This window comes from Saimiri boliviensis, chromosome 4 (genome assembly GCF_048565385.1).
Source record: "Saimiri boliviensis isolate mSaiBol1 chromosome 4, mSaiBol1.pri, whole genome shotgun sequence".
NCBI lineage: Eukaryota > Metazoa > Chordata > Mammalia > Primates > Cebidae > Saimiri > Saimiri boliviensis.
The window spans coordinates 100,824,889-100,844,056 of NC_133452.1; the positions used below are offsets into that span (position 1 = coordinate 100,824,889).

Sequence of the window (19,168 nt, forward strand, 5' to 3'; positions counted from 1 at the left end):
TCAGGTGATCCACCCACCTTGGCCTCCCAAAGTGCTGCGATTACAGGCATGAGCCACTGCACCTGGTCTTTCTCCTTTTTTTTGAGACACAGTCTTGTACTGTCACCCAGGCTGGAGTGCAGTGACGCAATCTCAGCCCACTGCAACCTCTGCTTCCCAGGTTCAAGTGATTCTCCCATCTCAACCTCCTGAGTAGCTGGGATTGTAGGCACCCACCATCATGCCTGGCTAATTTTTGTAGAGACAGGGTTTCACCATGTTATTGGCCAGGCTGGTCTTGAGCTTCTGACCTCAGGTAATCCCCCCCACCTTGGCCTTCCAAAGTGCTGGGATTACAGGCATGAGCCACCTTGCCCAGCCTGCTTTATGGCTCTTTACCGGAAAAGTTTGCCACCCCATTCTACATTCTTACTTTTAGGCTCCCAGTGGAAAACTTGGGGTATATCACAGGAGCTTTCCTCCTCTGCAGGCACATTCCAGTTTTTGTCTCTCCAGCACCTTGATGCTGACAAAGCTCTGCTTAACTTCTCACCTTTTTTGGGCTGGGCATGGTGGCTCATGCCTGTAATTCTGGCACTTTCGGAGGCTACGGTGGATGGATCACCTGAGGTCAAGAGTTCAAGACCAGAGTGGCCAACATAGTGAAACCCCATCGATACTAAAAATACAAAAATTAGCTGGGCGTGGTGGCACGCACCTGTGATTGCAGCTACTTGGGAGGCTGAGGCAGGAGAATCACTTGAACTCGGGAGTTCAAAACCAGCCTGGCCAATGTGATGAAACCCCGTCTCTACTGAAAATACAAAAATTAGCCAGGTATGGTGGCAGGCGCCTGTAATCCCAGCCACTCGGGAGACTGAGGCAGGAGAATCTCTTGAACCCAGGAGGCAGGGGTTGCAGGGAGCCGAGATTGCACTACTGCACTCCAGCCTGGGCTACAGAGCCAGACTCTGTCTCAAAAAACAAACAAACAAACAAACTTAACTTATTGGCTGCTGCTTTCTACTTAGCTTTATAGCCTTTTGGCAGTTGCTTCTAAATTGGCAAATATCTGGAGGAGAAAAGTGGTACAGAGTGTTGGACTTACTTTAGTTTATTTCCTTTCTGTATTAGCGTTCTGCCAAAGAAATGGAACCAGTAGTGTGTATGAGTGTGTGTTCACACACATACATATGTATTAGGATATTTATTGCAAAGAATTAGTTCATAAGGTGTTGGGGACTAGCTAGGCAAGTCTGAAACCTGTAAAGCAGATTACTGCCAGGAGGGGCAGGCTGGGATTCTAGTGTAGGAACAAAAGCTACAGTCTGCAGGCAGTTTTCTTCCTCATAGAAGTTTCAGCTCTGCCCTTATAGCAACTGATTGGATCAGGCCCACCCAGATTATCTAGGATAATCTTCCTTACTTAAAGTAACTATAGACTTTAATTGCATCTACCAAGTACCTTCACAGCAACACCTGTATTAGTGTTTGAATAACAGGACTGTAGCCTAGCCAAGCTGATACATAAAATTGACCATCACATCCTCTCTGTAGGAACTGACTCCTTGAGTCTCGGCCACCTCACTAGTTGTCTGATGTCTTCAAACAGATTTTTGTGGTTTTGTTTTTTTTCTGTTTGACTTCAGCTTTTCTGAGTGCTCTCCAATAGAAGGTTTATTCTGATAGAAACTTATCCATTGTTAGAAGTAGAATCCCAGTGTCCTAGAAAATGTTCTGAGGCCAAGTGTGGTAGCTCACACCAGTAATCCGAGCATTTTGGGAGGCCAAGGCAGGAGGATTGCTTGAGACCAGCCTGGGCAACATAGCAAGACCCCATTCACTAAAAAGTTAGTTTACTTTCTTTTGAGACAGAGTCTCACTCTCACTCAGGCTGGAGTACAGTGGTGCGATACTGGCTCGTTGCAACCCCTGCCTCCTGGGTTCAAGTGATTCTCCCTGCCTCAGCCTCTTAAGTAGCTAGGATTACAGGTGGCCGCCACCAAACCTAGCTAACTTTTGTATTTTTAGTAGACACAGGTTTTGCATGTTGGCCAGGCTCATCTCAAACTCCTGACCTTAGGTGATCCACCCGCCTTGGCCTTCCAGAATGTTGGGATTACAGGCGGGAGCCACCTCGCCTGGCCTTTTTTTTTTTTTTTTTTTTTTAAGAGACAGGTCTTGCTCTGTCACCCACAGTGGCATATAGTGGTGCTATCACAGCTGACTGCAGCTTTGACCTGAGCTCAAATGACCCTCCTGCCTCAGCCTCCCGAGTAGTTGGGACTATAGGCGTGCATAACCACACCTGGCTACTTTTTAAAACGTTTTTGTAGAGATGGGGTCTTGCTGTGTTGTCCAGGCTAGTCTCATGCAATCCTCCCTCTAGCTGAGACTACAGGCATATGCCACCATGCCTGGCTAATTTTTTTGTATTTCTTTTTGTGGAGATGAGGTTTTTCCTTGTGGCTCAGGTTGGTCTGGAACTCCTGGGGTGAAGCGATCCACCTGCCTCGGCCTCCCAAAGTGCTTGGATTACAGGCGTGAGCCATTGTGTCTGGTGTAATTTTTTAGTTTTTGGAGAGATGGGGGTCTCACTGTGTTGTCCAGGCTGGTCTCAGACTCCTGGGCTCAAGCAGTTCTCCCGACTTGGCCTCCCAAAGTGCTGGGATTGCATGTGTGAGCCATTGCGGGCTGTATGCTATTCTAGAATGAATGAAGATACTATGTTATCCTTTAAATCACTTATCTGATGCTTACTCTTATCTGACTTACTATATAAGAATCTCTGGGGAATGGGGCCCAAGAAGATGTTTAACAAGTTCTTCTAAGTGATTGTGATTATCAGCTGGATTTGAGAACCACTGGACAATATGATCACTAAGGTCTTTTCTGATTCTAAAATATCACTTCTGCATTATTATTATTATTATTATTATTTTATAAGATGGGGTTTCACCATGTTGGTCAGGCTGGTCTTGAACTCCCGACCTTAGGTGATCCGCCCACCTTGGCCTCCAAAGTGCTTGGATTACAGGCGTGAGCCACCGTGCCCGGCCCTCTTCTGTGTTACGTAACTCTTAAATAATAAATTATCTCAACAACTAGATTGTAAGCTCTTTAAAGGTAAGCAAGACTGTGTCTTAGGTACTACCCTTCTCTTTGCTGTCAGCCAGTTAAGATCCTTACTACCTCACTCCTGGACAATTTGAGTAACTTCCTTATATCCCCTCCAGTCTGTCTGTGATCTTATTTATCTTAAAACAACATTTTGAACATGACACCTTCCTGTAAAAACTTTGGCTACAAAACAAAATCCTAACTCCATTTTACCTTATAATCTAAATGCCTCTGTAAACTGGCCCCAACTTTTCGTCTTTAGCTTTACCCAAGGCAGTGTGTACAACCATCTAAGCTGTGCTTTATACGGCTTCTTAGATGATGGTGTGCATGGCCTTCCCTGGAATTGTATGATATGGTGGTGACCCTGATTTTTCCCCACCCTTGTGCATTAATCCTTCACTCTAGCCTGATTGGTTTACTTTCTCTCTCTTTCACATGGTAATAAAGCCTTGTTTATTGTTACTTTCCTGCCAGTTGTCATTCATCTTGCCTGGAATGCCCTTTTTCCTTTTTCTGTATCTAATCTCTGCATATTAATAGCTACATAGTGGAGTATTATGCAACCATAATAAAGAATGAGGAAGATCTATATGAACTCCCATGGAATGATCTCTAGGATATACTGTTAATATAACAAGGTACAAAATATGGTATTCTATTTGGTAGAATATGGTATTCTATCTTGTATAAGAGAAAAAAGGAGTTAAGAATATAGATGTGTACACATCTATTTGCTTATATCTGCAAAGAGAAACATTAAAGATAAACAGAAACTAACAAAACCAGTGCTGTGGTTTGAAAGTATATGTCCCTCCAAAATTGATGTTGGAACTTAAACCTCCAAGGTGATACAATTAAGAGGTGAGGGCTTTAGGAGGTGACTGGGCCTTATAAAAGGGGATTGAAGGCACCTAGCTAGCCCTTCTCCTTCCACCATGTGAGGACGCTGAGATGCCATTATCTTTGAGGAACAGGCCCTCACCAGACACCCAGTTTGCCAGCACCTTAATCTCAGATTTCTTAGCCTCCAGAACTGTGAGAAAATAAATTTCTGTTCTCTATAAGTTACCCAGTCTCAGGCATTTGGTTTATAGCAGCACAAATGGACTAAGGCGACTCGGTTATCTGTAGGGAATAAATAGGAACAGATTGAGAGAGAAAAGGGGAAGGACAGAGACTTCTCTGAACATTCCTTTTTCATGTGACTTCAACTTGTGAACCATGTAAATGTTTTACATATTCAGGAAATTTTTTAAATAATGGAAAATGCTATAATTGAATATAAAGAGAAATCCACTGTACAGAAAATACAAAGAAAACATATACAGTAACTTTTGAATATAGCATGCTGACTGTACATCCTTAGTGGGATATGCTTTAAGGACAAAAAGAACTCCCCCACCACCAAAACACCTAAACTTAATAGGTTTATTGTTAGTAGTAGTTTGACATACTTCTGAAACTGGTCTATGAACCAAGATTTTCAATGTGAGGGCACTAATACAAAATGAGTTAGGAAAAACTAATATTAAATTTGAACTGAAAATAATCAGTATAAACTCTATGAATGAATGAGACAGACAGGGTCTTGGTCTGTCACCTGGGGTTGGAGTGCAATGGCATGAATAATGGGTTACTACAGCCTTGACCTCCCAGGCTCAAGTGATCCTCCTGCCACAGCCTCCTGAGCAGCTGAGACAACAGGTTTACACCCAGCTCATTTCTTACCGTTTGTAGAGACTCAGCACTTTTGGAATATGGTAGCCTCTTACTATGAGTTAATCATAGTCCCAGAAGGAGGTCTTGTGGACATTTTAGATTTTCCGCGTCCCCTCCATTTCCCCTCCCCCCACCTTCATCCCTTTTTAACCTGTTCCCAGAAATTCTGGGTGTCACCAGAGAGCATTATGTACAGCAAAACAGAAAACGTGTTTAATAGAAAACATTAGCAGAGTTCTCATTAACATGCATAAAGAAAAAGCATAATGAAACAAGACCAAGTGGTTTTCACATAAGAACAGACTGAAAGAGCTAGGATTTTTCAGTTTGGAATGAAGGTTTGACAGAGATATAATTACTTTTTAGGTTTGATTATAGGGTATGGGTTAAGGGCAAATTAGCTTATTTACCAAATTCTGTGGCATCTTACTTCATCTTCACCTCCCACTTCTAACACAGAGTGGAGATACAGTCCTAAGTATAAGCAAGGGTACTGCCTTTTAAAAGATCATGTCCTTGGGCCAGGTGCAGTGGCTCACACCTGTAATCCCACCACTTTGAGGGGTCTAGGTGAGCAGATCACACGGTCAGGAGATTGAGACCATCCTGGCCAACATGGTGAAACCCTGTCTCTACTAAAAATACAAAAATTAGCTGGGCGTGGTGGCACCTGCCTGTAATCCCAGCTACTCAGGAGGCTGAGGCAGGAGAATCGCTTGAACCCAGGAGGCGGAGGTTGCAGTGAGCCAAGGGCTGTGCCACCACACTCCAGCCTGGCAACAGAGCAAGACTCCATCTCAAACAAAACAAAATGAAACAAAAGGCCTTGCACTATTAACAGTATGAAAGCATTATGTTTTTGAGATATATCGATATTATTGCCCTCACCCCATTCCAACTAGTTTTCTTTTGGATCTGAGTAGTTCAATGGTAGAATATTGAACTTAAGGGAATAGTGATCTAGGTAAACATCGTTTTCTTCAGAAATAATTGATTAGGGGAAATTGTAAATAAGAAAGTATATAAATTTATTATCTACAGGTTATTATGGATTCATACTCAAGATGATTATGTTCTAGGGAGAAACAAGTGTATTCTTTTTTTTTTTTTTTTTTTGAGGCGGAATTTCGCTCTTGTTACCCAGGCTAGAGGGCAATGGCGCAATCTCGGCTCACCACAACCTCTGCCTCCTGGGTTCAGGCAATTCTTCTGCCTCAGCCTCCTGAGTAGCTGGGATTACAGGCATGTGCCACCATGCCCAGCTAATTTTTTGTATTTTTAGTAGAGACGGGGTTTCACCATGTTGACTAGGATGGTCTCGATCTCTTGACCTCGTGATCCACCCGCCTTGGCCTCCCAAAGTGCTGGGAGCCACCGCGCCCAGCCCAAGTGCATTCTTTTTTAGGTGCAGAGACTACGTGGAGATAATGACATTATCAAAGTCTGTATATAAATTTTCCAAGATGGGGAGGTGATGGTGCTAAAACTGTTTAGCTGTTCCAGGTCAGTAAAATCAAGATTTAACAAAACATGGGCCTTCATGGGAGGCCTGTGAAATAAATAAATATGTACTCTTAAAATACATAAAATGCTTTCACAGCATGTATGGAAGTGAAGCATGAACTGGCTTGCTGGATGTTAAGTTTTCTTTGCTTCATAGCTATATATTCTGTGTTCCATTATTAATACATTTTTTTAACTCTTGCTGCTTTTCCAGAGCAGTCTCTTCAGCTACTGTTAAGCTATGACAGTGGTGAACTTTTGCTTCTTGCACTTTGCTGTGACCTTCAGAGTTGTGTTGACCAAAAAATAGTTTTGTTTTGTAGCAATAGAGAATTATATTGTTGTTGAAGTGTTTTGCTTTTCTTTCTTTCTTTGTCTCTTTTTTGAAACAGGGTCTTGTTCTGCTGCTCAGGCTGGAGTGACAGCTCACTACAGCCTCGACCTCCTGGGCTCAATGATCCTCCTGCCTCAGCCTCCCAAGTAGCTGGGACTACAGAAGTGCATCACCATGTCTGGCTAATTCTTAAATTTTTTTTTTTGAGACAGGGTCTTATTATATTACCCAGGCTGGTCTTGAACTCTCAGGCTCAAGAGAGCCTCCTACCTTGGCCTCCCAGAGTTCTGAGATTACAGGTGTGAGCTACTGCACCTGGCCTTTTTTCTTTCTTCTTCTTTTTTTCTTCGCCCTTCAATCTGTTCTGAGGACCAAGATTCATTTAGGGGATGGCTACAGAGGTGAACCAGGGTAGGCGATGAAAATACCATTCAAAGTTGAATGAAGCATCCATCCAGGAAGGGGAATATAACCTTACTATTATATTTAAATTGGCTGCTCTGGTGTGTTGAAGAACTTGGTGTTGGTTTGCTTCTTAGGTATCACAGGTCAAGAGATTTTTGTTCCATCATTCTGGGATTTTGGAGGAATTAAGAGTTTACAGGGGATTTTGGGAAATGTTGGGTTAGGTAATAACTGAAAGTATGTGCCGCTAAACATTAATCTTGGGCTGGGCGTGGTGTCTCACGCCTGAAATCCCAAAACTTTAGGAGGCTGAGGCGGGTGGATCACCTGAGGTCAGGAGTTTGAGACCAGGCTGGCCAACATGGTGAAACCGTGTCTCTACTAAAAATACAAAAATTAGCTGGGCATGGTGGTGGGTTCCTGTAATCCCAGCTATTTGGGAGGCTGAGACAGGAGAATCGCTTGAACCTGGGAGGTAGAGGTTGCAGTGAGCCAAGATCGTGCCACTGCACTCCAGCCTGGGCAACAAGAGTGAAACTCTGTTTCAAAACAAAAAATCTTGAAGGATTCCTTGAAAGATGAACTTCTGAAGTCAAATCCATTTGGGAAAACTCTGCAAACTGAATCCTCTCTTGGAGTTCCATAGTACACTCTGATCTTATTCATTGAGGCATTTGTTTTAAATAATGTAAATATTTATAGGGAGGAGAGTAAAATTGTGTTAATATAGTATTATATAGCCCTTAAAAAGGAATGAACTAGATCTCGATCTTCAGTCTGGATGGTTCTCAAGAACATGTAGAAAAACATTACAGAATGAGAATGTTGCATGTAGTATATAATTTGTGTGTTTTTTTTTAAAAACTGTATGCTTTCCCCAGTACAATAAAAATGCATTTTAATAAAGTCTAAAAGGATTCATACGAAGCAAGTAGTGATAGTTCTTGGAGAAATGATTGGGATTGGGAATGATGATCAAAAGGTCCTTTTTTGCCTTATCTGTAAAGGTTTGAGTTTTCTTAGGAATATATTTGTGTATTACTTATAATAAAAATTAATGAAATGCAAATGCCTGTTAAGTGTTGAGAAAGTTACTTTCTTTTCCCTGACTGGCAGTATCTACCCTGCTAAACTTCAAGTACTTCCATTTATTAATTCACCATCTACAAATTAAACTGAGTTTGCAGCCCCAGTATTATAAACTGGGAAATTCTTTATTACATGGTAACAAAATGATTTTTGTACATTATGAAGATAAATTAAGTGGCTTATACAGTCTAGTCCATGTAAGTTCTCAAGAGGCAGGCTTACTCAAGCTTATTGATTGTTTGTTCAAGACATCTTTCGAGTGCAACCAAGAGAAGTTTGAACTCGGTTCTTGAGCTGCTAGAGTTGCTGTATGTAGATTGGAACATTATGGTTCAAAATTAATAAAGATCAAAGAAGCAGACTGTCTTTGTTTGGTAATACTCTTTCCAATTCCATGGACCTTGTTCTTTATCTTATTCTCTAGACTTGATTTTGACATCTGAGTCAAACTTGAAGGCGCTGATGGTTCTGTTTGACTTTACCAATTGCCAGGCATCAATTTTAAATGGCTGCATTTTTGTAATGTAAATACGTTTTTTTGTTTGTTTGTTCGTTCGTTTGTTTGAGATGGAGTTTCGCTCTTGTTACCCAGGCTGGAGTGCAATGGTGCGATCTTGGCTCACCGCAACCTCCGCCTCCTGGGTTCAGGCAATTCTCCTGCCTCAGCCTCCTGAGTAGCTGGGATTACAGGCACGCACCACCATGTCCAGCTATTTTTTTGTATTTTTAGTAGAGACGGGGTTTCACCATGTTGACCAGGATGGTCTCGATTTCTTGACCTCGTGATCCACCCGCCTCGGCCTCCCAAAGTGCTGGGATTACAGGCGTGAGCCACCTCGCCCGGCCTTCGTTTTTTTTAAGAAAGGATGATCGTGAAAAAGCTGTAGTCACATAGAAGGTTTTCTATCAACACATTGACTTTATTCTTTCAATTTGCTTTATGCTGTAAGAGCCCATTGTCTGAGAAAGATTCATCAACTGAAAATATCTCTTCTTTAGTATGATTTATTTTCAGGCATATTTCTCCATCTTATCAAAGTAGTCATTTTTATATTTCATCTAAGTTAAAACTTGGACCAGGGCATAAACTGATCAATTTATCCTAAAAAACATTTAAATATAGGTTATGAAGGGATTCAAAATTTAATTTACACTACAGATATTTATTATGTTTTTGTTGTTGTTTTTGTTATTGTTTTGTTGAGATGGAGTCTCCCTCCGTTGCCCAGGCTGGAATGCAGTGGCTTGATCTCGGCTCACTGTCACCTCTGCCTCCCAGGTTCAAGCATTCTTCTGCTTGAGCCTCCCAACCAGCTGGGACTACAGGCCCCCACCACCATGCCTGGCTAATTTTTGTAATTTTAGTAGAGACAGGGTTTCACCGTGTTGCTCAGGCTGGTCTCAAACTCCTGACCTCATGATCTGCCTGTCTCAGCCTCGCAAAGTGCTGAGATTACAGGCTCAAGCCACCGCACCTGGCCTATATCTATTTTTTATAGTTGTTTATTGGCACCTACCATATGCTTGATATGCCAGGAAATTCAGAGTATTAAAATGCATTACTGCTCTTAGTGAGCTTCCTGTTCCTAAAATATTGTTAAGCATGCAATCCATATGCATACAAATTACTGGTGATTTAAGATGATTCTACCAGAATGCCAGTAGAAATTTGTACAGTATAAACTGTGTAAGTGCTAAATAGAGTGAACTTTAGGAATGTTTTGAGTAGTTTAGCAGCCACTGAGGATGGAAAGGTTGCACGGCGTGTAGTCACGCAGAAAGTTATGAAGCCCCCTGTGTGGCTGCTGTGACTTCTCATTCTACCTGATTATTGAGGGTCTTGCACGTGGCAGTCACAGAGTGTGTGTTGTTCATGGGGTTTTAGCGATGCTTTCGAGAGAAATGAATGACATGATTAGCTTTATAGCCAGTGTGACTGTAAGGCGCGGCTTGGGGATTGAGCATAAGGTACACAAAGTGAAAGAAAAGGGAAGATAAAAAGGAGAACTTTTGAGCACTACAAATCCAAGTTAGCTTTTTTCTTCAGCTCAGATCATTCTCATACAGACTTTAAGGTTGTGATTGTTTTTTAATTTCCTGGTGCTTAATAGTTGCAAGAGTGTGTCAATTTTTAAAAACAGATTTTCTTTAATTGAAAAGTTGAGATACCACCTCACGCCAGTTAGAATGGTGATCATTAAAAAATCAGAAGACAACAGAAGCTGGAGAGTATGTGGAGAAATAGGAACACTTTTACACTGTTGATGGCAGTGTAAATTAATTCAACCATTGTGGAAGACAGTGTGGTGATTCCTCAAGGATCTAAAAATAGAAATACCATAGCCGGGTGCGGTGGCTCACGCTGTAATCCTACCACTTTGGGAGGCTGAGGCGGGCGTATCACCTGAGGTCAGGAGTTCGAGACCAGCCTGACCAATATGGTAAAACCCCATCTTAAAAAAATTAAAAAATAGAAATACCATTTGACCCAGCAATCCCATTACTGGGTATCTACCCAAAGGATTATAAATCATTCTGTTATAAAGACGTATGCACATGTATGTTTATTGCAGCACTGTTCACAACAGCAAAGACTTGGCACCAATCCAAATGCCCATCAATGATAGACTGGATAAAGAAAGTGTGTCACATACACACCATGGAATACTGTGAAGCCATAAAAAAAGATGAGTTCATGTCCTTTGCAGGGACATGGATGAAACTGGAAACCATCATTCTCAGCAAACTGATACAAGAACAGAAAACCAAACACTGCATGTTCTCACTCATAAGTGGGTGTTGAACAATGAGAACATACGGACACAAGGAGAGGAACATCACACACTGGAGCCTGGGGTGTTGGGGGTAGGGGAGGAATAGCTGGGGTGAGGGGATTGGGGAGGGATAGCATTAGGAGAAATACGTAATGTAGATGACAGGGCGATGGATGCAGCAAACCACTACCATGGCACATGTATACCTATGTAACCTGCATGATCTGCATATGTACCCCAGAACTTAAAGTATAATGAATAGCCGGGCGCGGTGGCTCAAGCCTGTAATCCCAGCACTTTGGGAGGCCGAGGCGGGTGGATCACGAGGTCGAGAGATCGAGACCATCCTGGTCAACATGGTGAAACCCCGTCTCTACTAAAAATACAAAAAAAAAATTAGCTGGGCATGGTGGCACGTGCCTGTAATCCCAGCTACTCAGGAGGCTGAGGCAGGAGAATTGCCTGAACCCAGGAGGCGGAGGTTGCGGTGAGCCGAGACCGCGCCATGGCACTCCAGCCTGGGTAACAAGAGCGAAACTCTGTCTCAAAAAAAAATAAAAATAAATAAAAATAAATAAAGTATAATGAATAAAGTTGGACTCCCTGGTACCCTATGTCTCTGTAATATGAATACCACCAAATTATTATACCATCATTTAACATAGAATTGATCATGAATGTGGCTGAAGTAAGTGAATTTGATGTCTGCTTCATCGATAAAATTATTCCCTGCTAACAAGTTTATCTGCGTTCTTAGTGACTGGATAAAGACCATTTAAATCAGCCCAATTCCTATCAATATAAAAAGTCACAAAAATGTTGAAGATACCTATTTCTCCTGGTAACAGGAATGATAGCTCTCAGTTTTCTAGTTTGGCCTTCATACCATGGAAGTCCTTAGAAACCTGTTTTATGAGTTCTAAATCATGCATATTCCTGTGTTCCAGGATTTCTCTCCAATCAAACAGACAGTTCAGGACTCAAGAGTCTGAGGATGAACGTTCACCGTGGCAGTGACAGTGACAGGTTATTGCGGCAGGAGGCCAGCTGCTTAGTGGATGATACCTCAGCTGCAGCCCAGGAAAAAGAAGCAAACAGCCTCACTTCATTTGGTCCTCATAATCTTACTTACCCTCTAGGTCCCAGGAATGAAGGTACAGTGATTAGCTCTTGACTTAATTTGGGTGGGGGGCTTTCTGATAACCAAAGCATCTACTCTACCCAGAAGGCATGAATGTTTTTAATGTAAATAAATTAGCCAATTAATTGCTTAGCTTGCAATCACAATTATATAAGGCTGACCTTCACAGAAAATCTCCACTTATTTAATCAGTCTAGCACATTTAATGTGGTGATAATGGTATTTTTTTTTTACATTTAATGTGGTGATAATGGTATTTTTTTTTTTTAAAGCCACAGGTTTGGAGTCAAGGCATATTTAGTTTCTAGCTCAGCTGCTTATTAGTTGTAACCACGGATGAGATCCTTAATGTTTCTGAGACTTGCTTTTTTTTCCCCCTTTTTTTTTTGAGATGGGGTCTCACTCTGTCACATAGGTTGGAGTATAGTGGCGTGATCTTAGCTCACTGCAACTTCTGCCTCCCAGGCTCAAGTGATCCTCCCCCCTCAGCCTCCCAAGTTGCTGGGACCACAGGTGTGCACCACCACGCCCAGCTAATTTTTTACATTTTTGGTAGAGACAGGGTTTCACCATTTTGCCCAGGCTGGGGAGCCTTGCTCCTAATGTAGAAAACAAGGCTATTAATATTCTTCCCAGGCCTGGTGCAGTGGCTCACGCCTGTAATCCCAACATTTTGGGAGGCCAAAGCAAGCAGATCACTTGAGGTCAGGAGTTCAAGACCTGCCTGGCCAACATGGTGAAACCCCTGTCTCTACTAAAAATTAAAAAATTGCCGGGCGCGGTGGCTCAAGCCTGTAATCCCAGCACTTTGGGAGGCCGAGGCGGGTGGATCACGAGGTCAAGAGATCGAGACCATCCTGGTCCACATGGTGAAACCCCGTCTCTACTAAAAATACAAAAAATTAGCTGGGCATGGTGGCGTGTGCCTGTAATCCCAGCTACTCAGGAGGCTGAGACAGGAGAATTGCCTGACCCCAGGAGGCGGAGGTGGTGGTGAGCTGAGATCGCACCATTGCACTCCAGCCTGGGTAACGAGCGAAACTCCGTCTCAAAAATAAAAAATAAAAAAATTAGCCTGGCATGGTGGTGAATGTCTATAATCCCAGCTACTCGGGAGGCTGAGGCACGAGAATCGCTCAAACCTAGGAGGCAGAGGTTGCAATGAGCCAAGATCGCACCACTGCACTCTAGCCTGGGCAAGAGAGCAAGACTCTTGTCTCAAAAAAAAAAATTCTTCCTACCTCACAAGTCTAGTAGGTGAACAAGTTAATGGATGTGAAGGTTCCTGATAAACTGAGGTTTTTTTTAACTTTTAATTAAAACAATAGCACCAGTAATAGCAAGTACCTTATTGAGCATTTACTGTACTAGGAACTTTACCTATATTCTTTAGATCAGAGGTGGCAAACTGGTCAAATCTGTCTACCTGTTTTTATAAATAAAATTTTAATGAAACAGCCATCGTGTCCATATTGTCTATGGCTGCCTTCCTGCTACAATAGTGGCAGAGACTGTGTACCACAAGTCTAAAATATTTACTTTGTGGCTCTTTATGGAAAATCTGCTGACTCTACTCCAGTTTAGTCCTTATAACTATTATCCTTGTTTTACAGACGAGGAAACTGAGGCTTAGATAGCTTAGGTAACTTGCTCAGGTTCACAGTGCTGGAGGTAGTGGGATGATTTCTGACTAGGCTGTTCTTCATGTGTATCAGCTGACAGAAGAGCATATGACTGCCACCCAAGAGTACACTGTTAGGGAGAACTTGTGCAAGGAGTCTTTTCCTAATCACCCATTTAAGCAGGATAGAACCCGAGGTTTCTTCCTTGGGTTTAGGAATCAACCCATTTCAATTGCTTCATCATTGGGGTGAAATCAAGCATTCTAAAGAACCGAATTAGTAATTCAGGTATTTATTTCAGTTTGAATAAACAGCACCTCAAGTGTGAGAGCCTATCCTGGTGATCAAAGTGTTTCTTGCTACAAGCTTGCCCGTGGGTTGCCTGGAAGCATAGCTTTTGGTGTGCAAACATGAGATCACAGTGAAAGTTTATGAGAAGCTATAGGATGTGAACTCTATATAGGTTTTTGGTCTAGATTTTTGTTGGTTTGTTTTTTGTTTTTTGTTTTTGAGATGAAATTTCACTCTTGTTGCCCAGGCTGGTATGCAATGGCGTGATCTTGGCTCACTGCAACCTCCATCTCCCAGGTTCAAGCAATTCTGCCTCGGCCTCCCAAGTAGCTGGGACTACAGGTGCTCACCACCATGCCCAGCTAATCTTTTGTGTTTTTAGTAGAGACGGGGTTTCATCATGTTGACCAGGCTCCTGACCTCAGGTGATCCACCCACCTCGGCCTCCCAAAGTGCTGGGATTACAGGTGTGAGCCACTGCGCCCAGCCTTTATTGCCTTTTATCTACAAACAAATGGGAAAAAACCTAAGTGTCCTCTGCCCAACAATTTATTTAGTTGACTGAGTATTGGAAATCAGACTAATTAATCATGTTCCTGAATTTGTTTACAAATTTTGTAAACATGAGGGGTGGAAGTAATTCAGTTGTATTGATAATGTTTGGTTTTTTTTTCAAATAGGGCTTGAAGAAAAGGTGGGAAAATGTTAACAAAGCTTGCCAAATCTAGGTGATGGGGCATTTGTATTATATTAAGTTTGTGCTTCCATATGTCTGGAATTTTTCATTAAAAAACTTTTTTTACATTAAAACAAAATAGGGCTGGGTGCGGTGGCTCACACCTGTAATCCTAACACTCTGGGAAAACAAGGTGGGCGGATCACTTGAGGAGACTGCCTATTTAAAAGAACCCTCTGGTAATCCTTTGAAAATACTTACTTCTGATTGTCTTCTGTATGTATCCTGATTTCATATATTTAATTTTAAGCCTGTTTTGTATCATGCAGTATTTTGCATATATATGTATGTACAATATATATTTATTCTTAAATTTATTTTTTATTTTTTATTTTTCAGACTAGAGTCTTGCTCTGTTGCCCAGGCTGGAGTGCGGTGGTGCCATCTTGGCTCACTGCAACCCCCACCCCCCAGGTTCCAGAGATTCTCCTGCCTCAGCCTCCTGAGTAGCTGGGATTATAGGCACCCACCACTACGCCTGGCTGATTTTCGTATCTGGCTAATTTTTGTATTTTTAGTAGAGACAGGGTTTCACCATGTTGGCCAGGCTGGTCTCAAACTCCTGACCTCAGATGATCCACCTACCTTGGCCTCCCAAAGTGCTGGGATTACAGGTGTGAGCCACTGTACCCAGCCTATTTTTAAGTGCTCTCATATCCTTAATTTTAGTTTATATTCAGAACAGGCCTGTGAGGTAGATGGAGTGAACATTATTTATCCTTGTTTTATAGATGGTGGACCAGGTAGAAAAATTAAATAAATTGCTTAAAGAAAACAGCTTTTTTTTTTTTTTTTTTTTTTTTGAGATGGAGTTTTGCTCTTGTTTCCCAGGCTGGAGTGCAATGGCGCGATCTCGGCTCACCGCAACCTCCGCCTCCCGGGTTCAGGCAATTCTCCTGCCTCAGCCTCCTGAGTAGCTGGGATTACAGGCACGTGCCACCATGCCCAGCTAATTTTTTGTATTTTTAGTAGAGACGGGGTTTCACCACGTTGACCAGGATGGTCTCGATCTCTCGACCTCGTGATCCACCCGCCTCGGCCTCCCAAAGTGCTGGGATTACAGGCTTGAGCCACCGCGCCCAGCCAAGAAAACAGCTTTTTGATGATACTAAGACACAGATTTCATGAATAAATTTTAATGCCATCTGCACTCGATTTTTTCTGCTGAGAGTAATACCTACCTTTTTGAAAAAATAGTGTAGGTAATCTTAGGATTCTCCTGTATAGAATGAAAATGCCTTTTACTGTAAATTTCTAGGAAAAGTAATATATTGGAAAATTAAAGACTATCATTATCCCTCTGGAAAATAAAATTTTCAAACAGTTTTGAAGAATTTGAAAATGAATAGTTTTGGCATATATTAGTAGCAGGTTTCTTAAATGAAGCATGGGAAATATAAAAGTATTATTTAGCAATAGAAGTGAAAGCAGAAGTAAAAAGTGATTGCCTGTGAATCAACACTGGGGGAGGTACAGAGAATAGCAGGGAAGACTGCTGGGCCTCCACAGAAACTCTTTGCTGTTTTTCTTAACCATAGACATAGTTTACTTTAGAAAATTTAAATAATGTTAAAGTTGGGGTATCCTGCCTTCATCCCCTACCTCCCGCAACCTTCACACGTACAAGGAGGAGATCCAATATGAGTCTCTAGGTTTTTTGTTTGCTTGCTTTTACTTGCTGTAAGCAAGAGGTTTTTTTGCCTGTGAACACCTAAAATTTGGGGGGTTTTTTTGTTTACTTGTTGTTTTAAAGAAAACAGAGTTTGTTTTTCTCTCAAGGCTTTTGCTCTCAAGTTATTTTGGTTTCTTTGTATGTTCTTTTAGACCTCTCACTTGACTATGCCTCTCAGCCAGCAAATCTTCAGTTCCCTCACATAATGCCCCTTGCCGAAGACATCAAAGGTTCTTGCTTCCAAAGTGGGAATAAGCGGAACCATGAACCTTTTATTGCTCCAGAAAGATTTGGAAACAGTAGTGTGGGTTTTGGCAGTAATTCCCATTCCCAAGCACCAGAGAAAGTGACGCTTCTTGTAGATGGCACACGTTTTGTTGTGAATCCACAGATTTTCACTGCTCATCCGGATACCATGTTGGGAAGGTAACTGATGATAATTTTCTTCCAAATTTACTCGATTCTCTATAAACAGACATACCTGCTATTTATCTTGCATTAGATATAATAATAAAAAGCATTGTGTAGGCCAGGCGCAGTGTCTCGACGCCTGTAATCCCAACACCACTTTGGGAGGTTGAGGCAGGTAGATCACCTGAGATCTGGAATTTGAGACCAGCCTGGCCAACATGGTGAAACCCTGTCTCTACTAAAAATAGAAAAATTATCTGGGAGTGTTGGCAGCTGCCTGTAATCCCAGCTACTTGGGAGGCTGAGGCAGGAGAATCAGGAGAATCGCTTGAACCTGGAAGGTAGAGGTTGCAGTGAGCTGAGACCACACCATTGCACTCCAGCCTGGGCAACAGAGCAAGACTCCATCTCAAAAAAAAAAAAAAAAAAAAAGTATTGTATTTTTATTTTTCTGCCCTCACACATTTGTGAAAGGGAGGATAAGCTGGTAAAAGCTTAATGTGTGTTGGTATTTTGGGGTGGAGAGAATACTTACTTCATTTATAAAGCCAGTATACTGAAATGAGCCCCACAATAGGAAGTAAAATCTATTTGGAAACTATAAAAAAAAAAAAAAAACTGCTAAATCTGATTCTCTGCTCATCTACAAATTCACTCCAAGTAATGGTTTTAGAGTTTCACAGGTCAGAGATGCTGGGGTAAGGTGAGACCTAAGTCTCGCTCCCTGTTTTAAAATAAATAAATAAAAAACGGTATTAGACAAATGTTCTACATGGCACAAGAACATAGCCATTTTACTGAAAAGCATTTTCCTGCCATCTATTGCAAGTTTTATGCTTGCCAATGGATGCTATGCAGTCATTTTCTAATGCTTCCATTACTATTCAAGTATTTGAAATGTAATCTTTAAGTGGAATCTTTAAACCTAGTTATTTCATTTTTTCTTGATTGCTCTCATTATTCTTCATGGTCCATTCTCTGTGCTGCTTCATTTAGACTTATCTTCCCTTTAAGCATCTCCAGCCCCCAGATTTTTAGGGTTAGAATTTAGGAAATGGAAATAGCCTACTAAGGAGGAACAACGTCCAGGAAGGGGTCCCAGAGCCTGGCCTAGGAGTTAAGAGATTGTCTTTCTGGCCAACCATAGACCTTAACCTAAGGAAGAGCAAATTGGGATCAGAGTAAAAATAGTAATAATCATATTATATATGCAGATTTGGCTTTTGATAATTCTCATCTACTTAGAAGATTTTATTTTGTTTAGAGATCTAACTTCAGGACTTTGAATTAATTTAAGTTAGAAATTCTAATTGATCACACTAATTTATTGAATTCTAGGCTAAATAGAATCCAGCCATTCAAATATAGGTGTATTTGAACATACAAATTCATAGTGAACCACTTTTTAATTAGAACCAAACCTGTCTACATATTTCTTAAACATCTGAATTGTAGCACATTAAAACAATTTCCAGATTGGCCCTGTATTTTTTTTATCAGGCTTGACTTCTTGTTCTTAGTTTGGATATTACCACCATTCCCAACCCCTAAAAAAAGTGTTTCTTAGTGCAGACTGGCTGTTTTGGGTATGTTGCCTCTGAAAGTAGTGATCAAGAGAAGAAAAGCAAGTGTTTTCTGGGTAAGATTCTTGGGTGACACTGGTATGAATCTTGGAATGAGTTGTCCCATGAAGAGGAGAGTGTGGTGTTTTTTTTTTTTTTTTTTTTTTTTTGAGACAGAGTTTCACTCTTGTTACCCAGGCTGGAGTGCAATGGTGCAATATCGGCTCACCGTAACCTCTGTCTCTTGGGTTCAGGCAATTCTCCTGCCTCAGCCTCCTGAATAGCTGGGATTACAGGCACGCGCCACCATGCCCAGCTAATTTTTTGTATTTTTAGTAGAGACGGGGTTTCACCATGTTGACCAAGATGGTCTCGATCTCTTGACCTCGTGATCCACCCGCCTCGGCCTCCTAAAGTGCTGGGATTACAGGCGTGAGCCACCGCCCCCGGCCGAGTGTGGTTTTTTTTATCTGTATGGTTCATTCAGCTCAGTTGGCCAAGGTCATATGTTCTGTAAGTTATTTAGATTTGTTCTGTTTTGTGGCTGCCTGTTCTGTTATATACAGTACTTGTAAGCCTAGCCAGTGAGCTTACAGATGTCACACGGGGAGAAGGTGAGAGAAAGAGAATGGATTAATGCAGATCCATGCCACTACTAAATAAATAACGCTGAGCTGAAGTCCTACTAATTATAAATAGGGGGGTTATATTTACAATATGTTCACTATTTTTTTTCAAAGCTCTCTGATCTAATTTTCATTCAACCAGAGCATTCCAGAAAAACATCTGCATTATTTGGAGGCTACT

At 41.6% G+C, this 19,168-nt stretch overlaps 1 protein-coding gene across 3 annotated transcripts in view; it reads left to right on the top strand.

The window, feature by feature from the left end:
* KCTD20 (potassium channel tetramerization domain containing 20) overlaps window positions 1-19,168 on the top strand; it is a 43,889-nt gene that overhangs the window by 11,360 nt on the left and 13,361 nt on the right. For 2 of the 3 annotated variants that reach the window (XM_039466858.2, XM_039466851.2), the window contains exons 2-3: window positions 11,874-12,080; window positions 16,541-16,814. In XM_039466858.2, coding sequence (XP_039322792.1) covers window positions 11,921-12,080; window positions 16,541-16,814 — 434 coding nt within the window. In that variant the 5' untranslated portion in view covers window positions 11,874-11,920. Of the gene's footprint in view, window positions 1-11,873; window positions 12,081-13,022; window positions 14,896-16,540; window positions 16,815-19,168 lie in introns of those variants that run through there. The other variant, XM_074397976.1, reaches the window with a different exon arrangement.